The 14,319-nt window shown below is 33.0% G+C and overlaps 1 protein-coding gene across 1 annotated transcript in view; it reads left to right on the plus strand.

The window, feature by feature from the left end:
• Positions 1 to 14,319, plus strand: part of LOC125060638 — a 120,564-nt gene that overhangs the window by 12,163 nt on the left and 94,082 nt on the right. Inside the window, exon 2 of the mRNA XM_047665613.1 lies at positions 13,450 to 13,632. Coding sequence (XP_047521569.1) covers positions 13,567 to 13,632 — 66 coding nt within the window. The 5' untranslated portion in view covers positions 13,450 to 13,566. The remainder of the gene's footprint in view (positions 1 to 13,449; positions 13,633 to 14,319) is intronic.

A 14,319-nucleotide genomic window follows, 5' to 3' on the forward strand; every position in this document is an offset into this window, starting at 1 on the left:
CTGGTACATAGTACCGGTGACACCAGAGCTGGTGCTTACCTGGCTCCACGAATAAATATCGCAATACAGTGAAGAAATACCAGCATTATAGTTACACTGCTACAGGGACTAAGCTTTTTAAATTTTAAATTTATCGATTTTTAATTAATATTATTAAGTAACCTACATATACTTGTAAATTCTGTATATTTGTGGAATATAAATCATTACTTATATATTTGTTTTAGTAGGAATGGAATGTGGCAGTTGAGTGTGTCGTTTTGGTCTTCTATTTCTGCGCTAGCCGCTATCCATAGTCCGACTTCAGTTCTTACTATTGTTTTATTAGGTACACATTGCAAAACATCAATTCCTTGTGAATTGATATTTGGCTACGCATGTAATAAATAACATGATGTGTCCCTACATCTTCTACCGTATTTAACATGGAGAGTGTTCAGAGGAGTTGTTCGGTCCAATACCTGCAGCTGAGTTTCATTATCGGACATCAAGAATACAAAATACCATCTGTATCACCTTGACGTCCGTCGTTCCACAACTGAGCGTGTTTTAAAGCAGTTTCTGCCGCGCACCACCATTATTTGGAACCAGCTGCCCACTGAAGAAATTCGACTTAGGGGGTCCTCATAGAAAAGAGCGTACTAATTCTAAAATGGCCGGCAACACACTTGCGAGCCTTCTGCCAATGTACTAACATTGGCAGAAGTCCATGGGCGGCGGTATCACTTAACATCAAGTGTGAGACTCCTGCCCGTTTACCTCCTATTACATAAAAAAAAATCAACTTGATTTATTTCAGTTATCAGCAAAATTTCAAGGCCACACATAGAGAATCAAATATAACTTTATAATTTAGTGTAAAGTTTAAACCACAAAAATTGCGCTGATTCAAAAAACCGCTAGATAGCTTTCAAAACGAAAGTTACAAATAACCAGTTTTGATACTTACGTGTAATTTTGCGGTAATGATTTAATTGCAGCCTAAGCATAAATTGGAGTTGTTTTTATGTATTTTGACGGCATCTTTATAAATTCGAGTTTCACTGTCTCCCCACGGGTTTGAGAACTAGTCAGCATCTAAACATTTAATTTTATTGCAAGTTTAATTAAAACGTCTATATACAGCACTAATCGAGTTATGTATCATATACACAAGAATTATTATTACAGTGTCTATAACTCAGAGCAACATCTTAGTTAAATATTCAAACAATGAGCAGGATTTTAACTGTGTCTATAGTAGTATAATTTGCTAAAACTTGGCTCGTTCGCCAAATCGAAGCCATTAAAGGCTTTAAGTCTTGTGAAGGCGTCTGTCTGTCTGTCATAAAAACTAATATCCGTAACCGCTGAACTTATTTCGCAACGATAATAAACTTACACTATCTTTTACGTTCAAATTTCTCGTCAATAAAAAATGTATTTACATTTCAGTCTGTAGAGCAATTTTCTATTATGAACAAGTTCCTGAAGTGTAAAAAATCTTCAGTTTTAAATAAGAAAATAAATCAGTAGCGCTTTATTAAGTTTGGGCCTCAGATTTCTGCGTCTGTTTCATGATCATTTGTCAATCTAATAGGCAAGTAGGTGATCAGCCTGTGCCCCCGACACGTTGTCGACTTCCATTCGAGCGAATGTTAAATGCACATAGAAAGTCCATTGGTGCACAGCCAGGCATCGAACCTACGACCTCAGGTATGAGAGTCTCACGCCACTAGGCTCTGCTCTATTTGCTCGTTATAATACTAGTTTAGATATTTAGAATGAAACATTTACTAAATCTAAAATAAAAAAACATAAACATACTAATAAAATCGTCAACCGAAAATGAACCCAAATTCCTGAAGATAGAAATGAAAATTGTCTGATAATAAATAATAATCATCGAAGCGTATAGATCGCAGCATATGGCGGAAGTGGTTTTTGTAAGGTTTGCTGGATAAATTTGTGAAATTTTAAGCCGCATATTAAAAATGCTTTACTATGGTAACCCTTATCACCCCAATGGGCCATGGGACAGACTCTATGTCATTGGAATATATTTCTGTGCGAAACAGATACAGAAATTTGACAAGTCCAAGTATCGTACGATTTTTAATCCAAAATTTGATAGAATTATCGTGACCCACTTTAAATAAAATTACATTACACAAAAAAGGTTATTTTAAATGGAGTTTTTATGTTTTTGCTTATATAGTCGTAATTTAGTGTTCACGCAGGTGTTTGATAACCTCAATAGAAGAGATAAGGAATCACAAAAAACATTCGAAAAACGAGTTCTTCGTTATTTTACCAAAACTATGTAATAAATTTACTAACATACAGATCTCAATTGCCCGCATGACAGATGGGTTAGGAACACACCTGGAATGGCCTAGTGGGAAGAAAAAAGAGAGAACGCCCAGCAGAAAATTGGGAAGATGGAATAAAATTGATGGAAAATTGTGGCGAATAGAGAAAAGTGGAAGAATTTCGAGGCCTCCACTCCATCGGTCGGCCTCCAGGTCGATTACTTGTGTAAAACATAACTTAATGAATTCTATTGTTATTAATTATTTATGGTTCTCAAACTTGGGCGCCCACAAGCGCAGCATACAAAGCTACAGGTCAAAGATCAATGGAACGAAGGAAGGAAGAAAATAATAGATAACATAAAGAATACATCTTTAAGAACTAAGATATTAGGTGTTACAATAAAAATATATAAACTTAAGTGGAAATGGGTGGGGCACATGGCAATAGGAACAGAAGTGGAGCAAAAAAGTACTTCACTGTTGCCCAAGGTAGGTACAATAAAGAAAAAGAGGAAGACAATATAGAAAGTGGATAGACTAAAGAAACAGCAGGTGGTACATAGCAGATAGTGGTAAAGGGCATACAGGAATGGCGGGAATTGGAGGAGGCCTTCGTAAAAAAAGGACACACAGATACCTAAAAAGAAAGAGATAGAAATATAAACGTGTTCATATGTATCTGAATACTATGTATAAATTTACGTCTTTAATATTTTAGTTTAATTTGATACACATGATATAACATTTCCATAGATTTAAGATAGTTGTTACCATGGTAACTACTTATGAATGGATGAACCGCGTTACCATGGTAACAAATGTGTTTCCCGCGATTTACAATAATGGCTCTTTAGGGACGAAATTTAGCGCTAAGTATGTCAAAAACGTGTTAAATTTTAACATATATAAACGTTATTTGATGTCTCTTAGACATATTTATGACACACAACCTTATAATATTATAACGATGTCTTTATGATAATAAAATCAACAGCTTTAAAATTTAATACCTGCTTACAAGACCATTAACACTCGACAAATCTCAGGCTTTGACTAGTGTGAGCGAGACGAACAATATCGAGAGGTGGTGTGAAGGAGATAGATGTTAAGCAGGTGTTGATGAATCTGTGGTAGGGCTTGCAGCTGTTGCAAATAGGCTTTTTGTGACTGTAGCCAATCAAGAAGCAATCAATTTTGAAATTTGATATGTTCGTGAAGTGAGGATCTGCTTTTCCTACTTGAAACGTCCAAATTAATTTTGTGAAACTGCGCTTGCACATTAACGCAATTCAAGGTGAGATTCAGCGGTAAGTATTTGGTACGTCAAAAATGTATTGGAATTTGATGTATGGGATACTAGTTCTCTTTAAGTGACGTTTCTGAATCTGAGGGTTTAAGAATAACTATACAGGACACTGTTCGTTTACCTTAACAATATTAAAGTAAACTTAATAAAAGCCCCAATCCCGATTTATAAATCTAATTATATATGTGTATAACTATTATTAAAGTAAATAATGTATTCATTAAATTAACCTATATAATTTTAGTATGGATATGAATGAAACTCAAATGTGAGAATTTCTTATTTTACTGGAAAACAATCACTTTTTATCTTTTATAATCCAAGATGTTCTAACAAAAAATCTTCGAATTCAAATTTTAATGACAGGCCAAAACTATGATGTTTTCCACAGACTAACAAACAAATTAAAATGAAATATCAGTTAACAGATAATTAATAATCTAAAGAATCTAATCTAATTATTATAATTTCTTTACGTGAATTTAAAAGAATTATCAAAATCACTTATAAAATTCAAAATAATGTAAATAATAAATATTCAAAATAAATGTCTCTTCTATTTTTAATAATAACTTAATAACTATGATCTACACGAGAAATATAAAAACAAGCTAACATATATATATATATATATTTATAACTAGCTGCCCCCGCGAACTTAGTTTCGTACCAACATATGGAACATTTTGCTATGATTTTTATTCTTATAAAAAGTAATAAGTTTAAGTGTCCATGGGCGGTGTCAGTTAATCGTTTCCACCAGCTCTAAGCAATGGTAAATAGAAATACATGTAGTGTTTTATCAGCAATAAGCAATAATTGCTTACAGATTTGTATTACATTGGCTTCGCTTTTTTACGTTGGTTTTTGCGATCTAGAAAACCTGTTCTCGTTCGGTGGTCTAAGGTAATTTGAGAAATCGCAAATGTGTGGTTTTATACTGGGTATTTTTTCTCGAAAACACTTGTTCATAAAAACATCTTACGCTGTGATGAAAATACTGGTCTTTAGGGCCGATTTACATTATCTTAGTGTTTAGGAGAGTATTTTAGGATAGTACTTTAGTTGAAACATGTAAACGCTACTTGCTTTAGTAAACGCTACGCTAAAGAACTTGCCTTTCAAGTTGTACTAAAGCACTCTCCTAAACACTAAGATAATGTAAATCGGCCTTTACTTATAATAGTTTTATTGAGTTAATGATTGTATAATAACCTGTTAGGAGCAGTGTTGGCCTAGTGGCTAGTTGGTCAGCGTGCGAATCTCATCCCTGAGGTCGTAGGTTCTATCCCTGGCTGTACACAATTGGACTTACTTTCTATGTATTTAACATTCGCTCGAACAGTGAAGGAAAAATGAAAGAAATGTCGATGGCGTGTGTCAGGCACAGGAGGCTGATCATGTACCACCTGCCTATGAAATAAAAATGATCATCACACATCTGATTGTCATGTGTCAACTTTTGACAGTAACAGACTATGCCAAAATTAACAAATACGTTTTATTTGTACCGGAATTGCTGCAATTTTAAATATTTTTTTATGTAAGTACGTCAATTTGTTTGTCCTAATTTTGTGGTCCAAATAAAAAAATAATAATATATGTTTGACTCACGCTATTTTCTCAGAAGTAACAGCCCTAGTCTACTAGACAACGCAGATGGTCATAACAATAAGCTTTGTTCGGGAAAGTGGGTGCAAAATTAACGGTACAGATAATATTAGTGCGTATCAATTCCTTAGCAGATGTTTGCAAAAAATCTTTAGAAATAATATCTATTGATCTGTGAAGGTAACGATTGTTCTTTTACAACTAGGAAATAAGAGTGAAGTTAGGAACTGTTGTATTTGTTAAGTGAACTGTGAAGTGATATCTTTTAAACTAATAGGACTGAAGTTCGCCGTGAATGGAACAAAGCAATGACAAGGAAAGATTTCGCGCCTAAAATGATTGTGATGTTTTTTAAATCACAGAACATTAAAAAAGCAAATAGACATGTGTACAATTACAATGAATTACACATTTTAATGCATAAATAGTGAAATGATATCTTTTAAACCTGAACTGATAGGACTGAAGTTAGCCGTGAATGAGTCAAAGCTGTGAATTGACAAAGGCACGATTTCGCGCCTAAAATGTTTTTTAATCACAGAGCACTATAAAAAGCCGAAAGCAAAAACGTGTGTACAATTACAATGATTTACAAGTTTTAATGCATAAATTGGCAATTATAATTTTATTTACGTAAAGATCTCTCAGTGTAAAGTGTAATTCAATCATTTAGATACCTGGGGGTACGTCAGTTTGAACAAAAGAATCTCACAAGTAATACATGTTATATTAAATTAGATTGTTAAGTGCTATTTTCAAGTCAATCTATATATTAAAAACAAATGATTTGTAATATTCATATAAGAAGTTAGGTTAGCTAAATTACGTTATAATTTAAGACAGATGTAAGAATCTCAACGTCAAAGGTAGTAGAACTGCGATGCCAGACTTGGTTAATAAGTTTTTGATGGCATATGCGTAATGCGTATATTCTAAATATGATACAATATTGAATTATAGTAATAAATTACATTAGCGAAACGCGATTTGGATCAAATTAATTCCCGGAGCCCACCCTATTTTATCAATATAATGATTTATCACATAACAGCCGGCTAAACTATGAAATCTATTTTACGTAATCTGTATTAATTAAGGTTTACCCCTGACTTTGTTCGTGACATACTTGAGTAAGGTCTTAATTGTAAGGAAAGTTTTAAAAATTCCAAAATTGTAATTAAAAAAACATTTAACATTGTTCTAGAATTATTAAGTTTGTTGAAGAGCTGGGAACTGACACAGGGGTTTTTTAATTTTAACAAATTTTTATTATCTATTTATATACTTTTTTAATATGTTTTTCTTTTTCTTTGTATAACAGGGAATTAATGGGGGAAAGGTGAATTAGTACAATTTCATTAAATAATTTTTATTTCTGTTCTATGATTCTTATAAAACTACCAAGTTTGTTGACAGCTGCCTAGAAGCCACTATTTTTAACGTCATTTATTTCATTTTACAACTAACATAAATTACATATAAAAAGCAATTATACTAAAGCCATAATATATACAAAAAGGTTCATTTACGAAAGGAAAAATCAATAAAAAAATTAAATACATTTAGTTAAGTAATACCTTAATCAACTGTGTTGTGTGATTGTGTGAAAGTGAGGGTGTATATGTGGGGTGAGATCATGTTATTACTATATTGTTTATAACAATAAAATCCTTTATTTAGTGCAAAAATTGTTTACTATGACCAATGACGTTACACGAAATTTTGTTTGACCAGCTGATTAAATAAGACTGTGACGGTATGAACCTTGAAGCTTATGACGTTTTCTTTGTATGCGACTGAATATATAATAACATGATAGCATATTCAGCAGGGCAATGATACTAGGTCATGGAGCAAACCAAGTCTTCAAAATTTTTTTGCAGAAGTAACAAACTTTTGAAATGAAACGTCTTTAGGCGCATGAGGGTAAATATTTTACGGATGAAACGCAATAATAATATTAGCGTCACGAAGATGTGCAGCGTTTTTGTCGAATTGAGACCGATTGAGTGAAAGGGCGACCTTATAGAAATTATATTCTTTAAATTTCGTAAAGAGAATTTATGATATATATTATTATTTTATATTTAATGCAAAATAATTTGTTGAAATCTCAAATAAAGAATTCTAAATTATACCACGTCTTGTTATTATCTAAAAAATAAATTAAATGTAAGAGATAAAACAAAATTCTATAAGGTAATTCACCCTTCTCACTCTCTCTCACCCTTCTCACTCTCTATCAATCGGTCTCTCCCTTTTCTTCGACAAAAACATCTTCGTGACGTTCCGTAAAAATTTTACCCTCATGCGCCTAAAGAAATAACACTTCAAAAAAAATGTACAGGCTATTGCCCTCGCAACTAGACATCAGGAGGCAAATTTGATTTATATTAGATAATTTAACTCTAGAATAAGTTGAGAAATTGCTACAAGTATGTTGCCCATGTTTACGTCAGAGATATTAAAATGAGCAATCGCCATAAAGTTTTTATATGACCCCTTACCCCATGTGGTCCATTACGGTTATGGCCCCCCGGCGGCCAATAAATAATGTACGGATTCAAAATAGTGTTTGTGGAGAGATTAGGGCAAATTTCACTAATCCTTCGTCGATTTTCCAGTTTAAATGCGTTTTAAGAATTTGCTAGTATATCTTGACTGTAGTATAAAGTATATATATATACACTAATATATACAAAAGGCGTTACAACATTTTAGGTCTGGGCCTCAGATTTTTCTATCTAATGTGTGACACTGACACTTCTTCAACTTCGTGTAACTTCACGTTGTTTTCTGAGCTTATTTTGAAATTAAGTTATCCCAAAAGTATCTAGCGATGATGATATTTTCGTTTCTATATTTTTTAGATATGATAACTATAGGGCAGTGTTGGCCTAGTGGTTTCAGCGACTGTCATACCTGAGTTCGTAAGTTCGAACCCCGGCTGTGCTCCAATGGAATTTCTTTCTATGTGCGCATTTAACATTCGCTCGAATGGAAGGAAAACATCGTGAGGAAGCCGGCTTGCCTTAGGCCCAAAAAGCCGACGGCGTGTCAGGCACAGGTTGATCACCTACTTGCCTATTAGACAAATAATCATGACACATATACAGAAATCTGAGGCCCAGACCTAAAAATGATGATATATATTTCCTTATAGTGTTTAGAATATATAACTCTCGATAAAAGATAAAACTTTTATTCCTAAATAACAATTCATAGACAACGATTTGTTCCTTAGTCTATGACCCGATTGTACGTTACATAATTCAGTAGCTGCATTATGCTGTGACCACTGAATAAATCTAGTAAAAGATGTCTACCTTGTACAGTCAGCAAAATCATATTTCCCATTTTTCGTGTCCGATATAGGTAGTTTGTCAGTGTCTAGCCCAGACGATAAAAAGAAAATGCAGTTTGGCGGTTACACTGAAACACTAACAGATACAGATAGCAGAAAACCTTTTAAATTTAAAATTTTGCCTTTTTAGTTTAGTACTTTAAAGCAAGTACACGAATAATAAAATACGAGTAAGTACATTGTTTCTTTCCATTTTTCGTCATCGTTTCTTGAAGTAGGGCTAATGGAAAAATATATGGGGGAGCTGAGTAGTTTATGTATCCATTTTGAAAGATACACGATTTAAATAACTTCGCTTGATAGAAAAAAAATCCAAATATAGCCAAATTTTGGATTCATTTTATGACGAAAATGTATAATAAACATGATTTTGAAATTTACACGATATATTTTATAAAATAAAAAATCACCTTAATTTAATGTTTTACATAACTAATACCGTGGCCGGCGGGCCACAGTTCTCCAGCTCTCCACTGCGCCCCGCAGTCCACCCCAAGACACAGACAAAGCAATTCGTGCTGGGATAGGGCCTTAAGTTATAGGGCAAGCTGCTCATCATCAATTATGTTTGTTTCCCAGCGATATTTACCTTTCCGTTGGTCGCGTAATTTAATTCCGAGAGTATTCTATTCTGCACTGGCACGAACTGGGTCTATGCGATAGAATCTTTAAGTAACCATTAACTAAATCTCTGAGTAGTAACCCACTTTAAATACGAAAATAATCGTGTATAACGTATGCGAAACTAGCAAGTAACAGATGTTACGAATTGATCGAAAACTTTTTTAATTTAGCCGAAAGCCCCTGACAAACAGTTACCCTTCACACTTTGAATTACAAATGAATTCCTTTGAAACCATTATTGCAATACTTAAATTGTTATTCACTAAATTAAAAGTCAATATAATGAACCTAACTTGCATTGTAATTAACAAGTGTCGGGATTTTCATACAGCTGTCGGTATAGTATTTACAAGATCCTATAGTATTTGAAGCTCATTGGTCTTAGAATATTCTACGACTTGTATTAACTACGGATAGTATTTTTGATAGAGACCCAATTTACAACAAATATTTTCATAGGTTATAGTGTATTGTTTTTACTTTTAAATGCAAAGATAAACACGGATTTATCTCTTACTCACTCACTCACATGCACCCACACACTCATTTACATCCATACACTAACTCATTAACATTGATCCACACACTCACTGATTCCCTCATTTGCACCCACACACTCACTCACTCACATTGATCCACACACTCACTGATTCCCTCATTTGCACCCACACACTCACTCACTCACTCACATTGATCCACACACTCACTGATTCCCTCATTTGCACCCACACACTCACTCATTCTCTCACATGCACGGTGCACCCACACACTCACATATACACACTTGCGTGTTATAAATAGTTTTAAAACAATTGGTTTTTTTTAATTTGGAATAGAGTATTTAATTTGTTATGGAGGAGTTCGGAACCCTGACACAAGTATATTTTACTTAAAAAAATACCCGAGTCTAACACAATATCGATGGCCCCAAGGAATAAACGTGCAAGAGCTCTTACCCAAAAAAATTTTTTTCGTCTTCTTCGTTTTAATGGCCTATCATACACCTATATAAATTTTTTTAAATATTTTAGACTTCAAATAAGGCTTTTATAGCACAATATTCGTTTATTGTAGGGAGAAAATATATCTTCATATCATCATGAATAACAAAACATGCGCCTATTACATATTATTTGTTTCTTAGAGTACACCACAATAAACGCGTTAAATCAATCTGCCGCTCGTGCCTATCCTCTCCTTTCGGCAATTACTCTTACACGATTATTCGTGTAAAAATGGAAGCAACTTTTACTAGTAATGCATCATTGCACACTGAATATAATAATTACAGTTATTCCATTATCTTTTACTAATTTCTCTACTTTCTTCTACTTTTGTAAAGGTTCAAGCACTAATATTCTTCGCTCATGAATTTCAAGTTATTGTTAGTAACCGCTTAATATACGGATACTCTTCCGATCGTGTCTATTGCAATAGCGCGTTAGTATAGACAAGGGATGAAGCGGGGGAGGGGTATGTGAGCCACGCCGACTGTTTTATATATTAATAAGGCTTACGATCTAAGAAGTATTTCCGATTTAGATGGTGTTTTACATAGTATTGAAACACAAAATATATCACAGGATGTTGTAACTACAGAATCGGAGGAAAGACCCGTAACTCCCATTGAACAGCTTACGAAAAAGAGAAAAATAGATCCTAATTTATGGAAAGATAAGAAAAACAAAATTCTTAAAAATTCTGGTAAAAATTATGAAAGTTCTAGAACTAACAAACAAAACGCAGAAAAATCTATTGGACCTCCATGCAACTGCAAATTGAATTGTTACGAAAAGATACATCAAAATATGAGGAGTAAAATTTTTCTGAGTTTTTGTGCTATCGGGGACCATGAGAGACAGTGAGATTTTATTAACCGACATGTTAAGAAAGATAACGTCAAAAAGATTACAGTTGAACGTAAAAATAATCGTACTCAAACATTAACATAATATCAACTACTCGATGATACTAATTCCATGATTAAAGTTTGTAAAATTATGTTTTTAACTACATTATCCATTACAGAGCAAGTAGTATACACAGCTATTGATAAATTGGGAGATGACAACTATTTAAAAGACTACAGAGGAACTCATAAGAACAGGCCAAGAAGAATGTCAGAAGAGACTGAAAAAGTATAATCGACCATATAAATTTATTTGAAAGAGTTGAATCACACTATTCTCGAAAGATAGCCAAAAGCAATATCTGTGTGAAACTTTGAATATCTCTAAAATGCACCGACTATATTTGGAATGGATAGATACAAACAACCAGTACAATTAAACATGCAAAGCAACTAAACGCCAATATGAAATAATCTTTAATACAAAGTTTAACCTATCCTTCCACAAACCTAAAAAAGATTTATGTGAGATATGTTCAATTTACCAAACTTCTGATGATGTTAGGATCGAACAATTACAAGCTGATTATGAAAAGCACTTGAAAGAAAAGCAATTAGTCAGGCAATTAAAGGAACAAGAAAAAGAAACTTTTTCTTCAGATGTAGTGTTGTAGCATGTTTTGATCTGGAAAAAGTGTTGAATATCCCTCAAAGTGAAGTAGGCACATTTCATTATAAACGGAAGTATCCTGTATACAATTTCACGATCTATAATATCATCGAGAAGAAAGGTTACTGCTATGTCTGGCACTATCAGATTGCGAAAAGGGGTGCGATAGAAATAGCAAGTTGTCTTTGGTCATTGATCCAGGTACACGTCGAATTAGGAATAAAAAAATATATATTTTTATCTGATTCATGTGCAGGGCGAAATCGTAATCGTTTCGTATTCGCCATGTTTTCTTTAGCGGCGAAGAAATTTAACATAAAAATTACTCATAGGTTTTTGGAGAAAGGTCATAGCCAATCGGAGGGTGATTCTATGCATGCTGCTATTGAGCGTTCCAAGAAAAAGCATACCCTTTACACACCTAACCTGATGTATTCCTTGATAGAGAATGTCAAAGTTACCGGACACAAGTACCAGGTAAAACAAATGACACAAGCTGATTGCATAGATTTGAAAGAGTTAATAAAGGGGAAAGAATTGGTTGAAAGATAAAAATGGGAATTTATTGGAGCAAATAAAAGAAGTAGTTTCTTATTATAATCATCCTGATACAATATACTTTAGATACAGTTTTGGAGACGAATTACAAGAGATGCAAACTATCACGAGGACTAATTCAAGAAGGCGACGAGGAGAACCTATAGAAAATGCTGAAAACCTAAAACACTGGAATTCTATTTATACCACTCAATTTATATAGGGATTTAATAAGACTGCGACTCAGGAGCCATACTAAACCATTACCAGTGTTTTTACAGAAATTTGGTGCCATTAGGATCCACCGCGGTAATACCAACGATAGTGACGAGGATATTTATTAGTACTTACTTATTTCTTGTTCTCTGTTTAATTTTTTCCTGTTTTTTTTTAATAATATACCTGATAGGTACTTAATTTGTTCTTAATTGGATAAATAAAAAATAATTATTCTTATTAACATTATTTTTTATTTAACCTTTATCAAAAATCATAAGCTAATTTACATTATTATACCATGCACTAATAAAGATGTATTACATAAATAATGAATTGATCTTGATTACGCTAATAAACGGGCCTCTGTCTTTACAAACATGAAAAAGCAACAAAATATACAAGAATAAGCCTGTAGACAGCCAGAGCACGGCTCAGAAAAAAAAATATTGACGTAGAATAACCGTGTAACATTTCACTATACTTGATTATGCTTCATTTATGACACGAATAAACGTGCAGTGATACAATACTGTTAAAAAGTCACATATTATTCACTACAATAATAAAATAACATGTTTTTTCTTGAATATTGAGAAAACTGTTAATATTTTTTTTATAAAAATATATGAGCTAAAAGATATTTTTTTTACCTTTAATTTGATCATTCATTATATATATCTAAATTAAAGTAAAGTGATTCCAAACATTTTTTTTGTTTCCTGAAAAGTTGTTGTTTTTCGATTGCACGTTTATTCGTTGGGGCCATCGATATAATATATTCTTAGTAATGAATACACAAATTTTTTTATCTATCTATTTACAAGACAATATAAAATTGTATATCACCTTCGTACATATGGCGTTTAATTCACACCAAAAAATACCATTACGCTTTACGTGAGACTTACGTTAATAAAACAATATTTTTAAGTGTACAATACATATTTCTAATATTTATCAATTTCTTTGTTACAGGATTATCTGATAGTGAAATAGCAGTGAACGAGTGAGTGATAACAGTGACCTGTGAAAATGATTTAGTGTAATGTCGTGGTGGCGCTGCTATCGCGGCTCGTGACGTAGTGATCCAAGATGGCGGACTCAAGTCCCGCCACTTCCATTATTGAGGGGACTGTTAAGTTCCGTGATGGGAAAAAGGTAATTAGCTCTATACGCATGCAATATGATTTATTATATATTTAGTGAATGTATGTTTTATTATAGCAAATTTCAATATTTAATAAGTTAGCGTTACGAAATGTGTTACATGGAAAAGGCGGCAAAGTTAGACGCCATCTTGAAAGATCGGAATGACACTAAGGCGCCAATTTCAATGTCAAACATTTCTTTTAAATTATTTACAAAGATGGAGGCACTCGAGAACAGAGTATATATTTCCATTACCCTAAACAGAGGCTGAAAAAAGTTATAATACATAATTAATACGTAATAAATAATATAATTTTTTTATCGTCAACAAAATTTTCAAACGCTTCATTTGTAATACAAGCAAGATACCTAGAGCAACTGCCACTCGCTTCAAAATTTCATCAATCAAAACGCAACCTTATTGGACCAGAATAAGGTTTAGAATATATTAACATAGTAACAAAACCTTTCCTTAGTATCTATAGGTATTGTAATGCATTTGATAAGGTAATATCGACCTAATCAATTCAGAAATGTCATGAACAACTGATAACATTTGGTATCAGCAAATTTCAAGTGTTTTCATAAAAATCGATTGGAAATATTCCCTTTTGTTTTGATTATTGAAGTCTGTCTATAGTAGGTATTACAATATTAATAATTTAAATTTATTTAAATGGCGTTAAAATCCTTGGT

This window comes from Pieris napi, chromosome 22 (assembly GCF_905475465.1).
Source record: "Pieris napi chromosome 22, ilPieNapi1.2, whole genome shotgun sequence".
NCBI lineage: Eukaryota > Metazoa > Arthropoda > Insecta > Lepidoptera > Pieridae > Pieris > Pieris napi.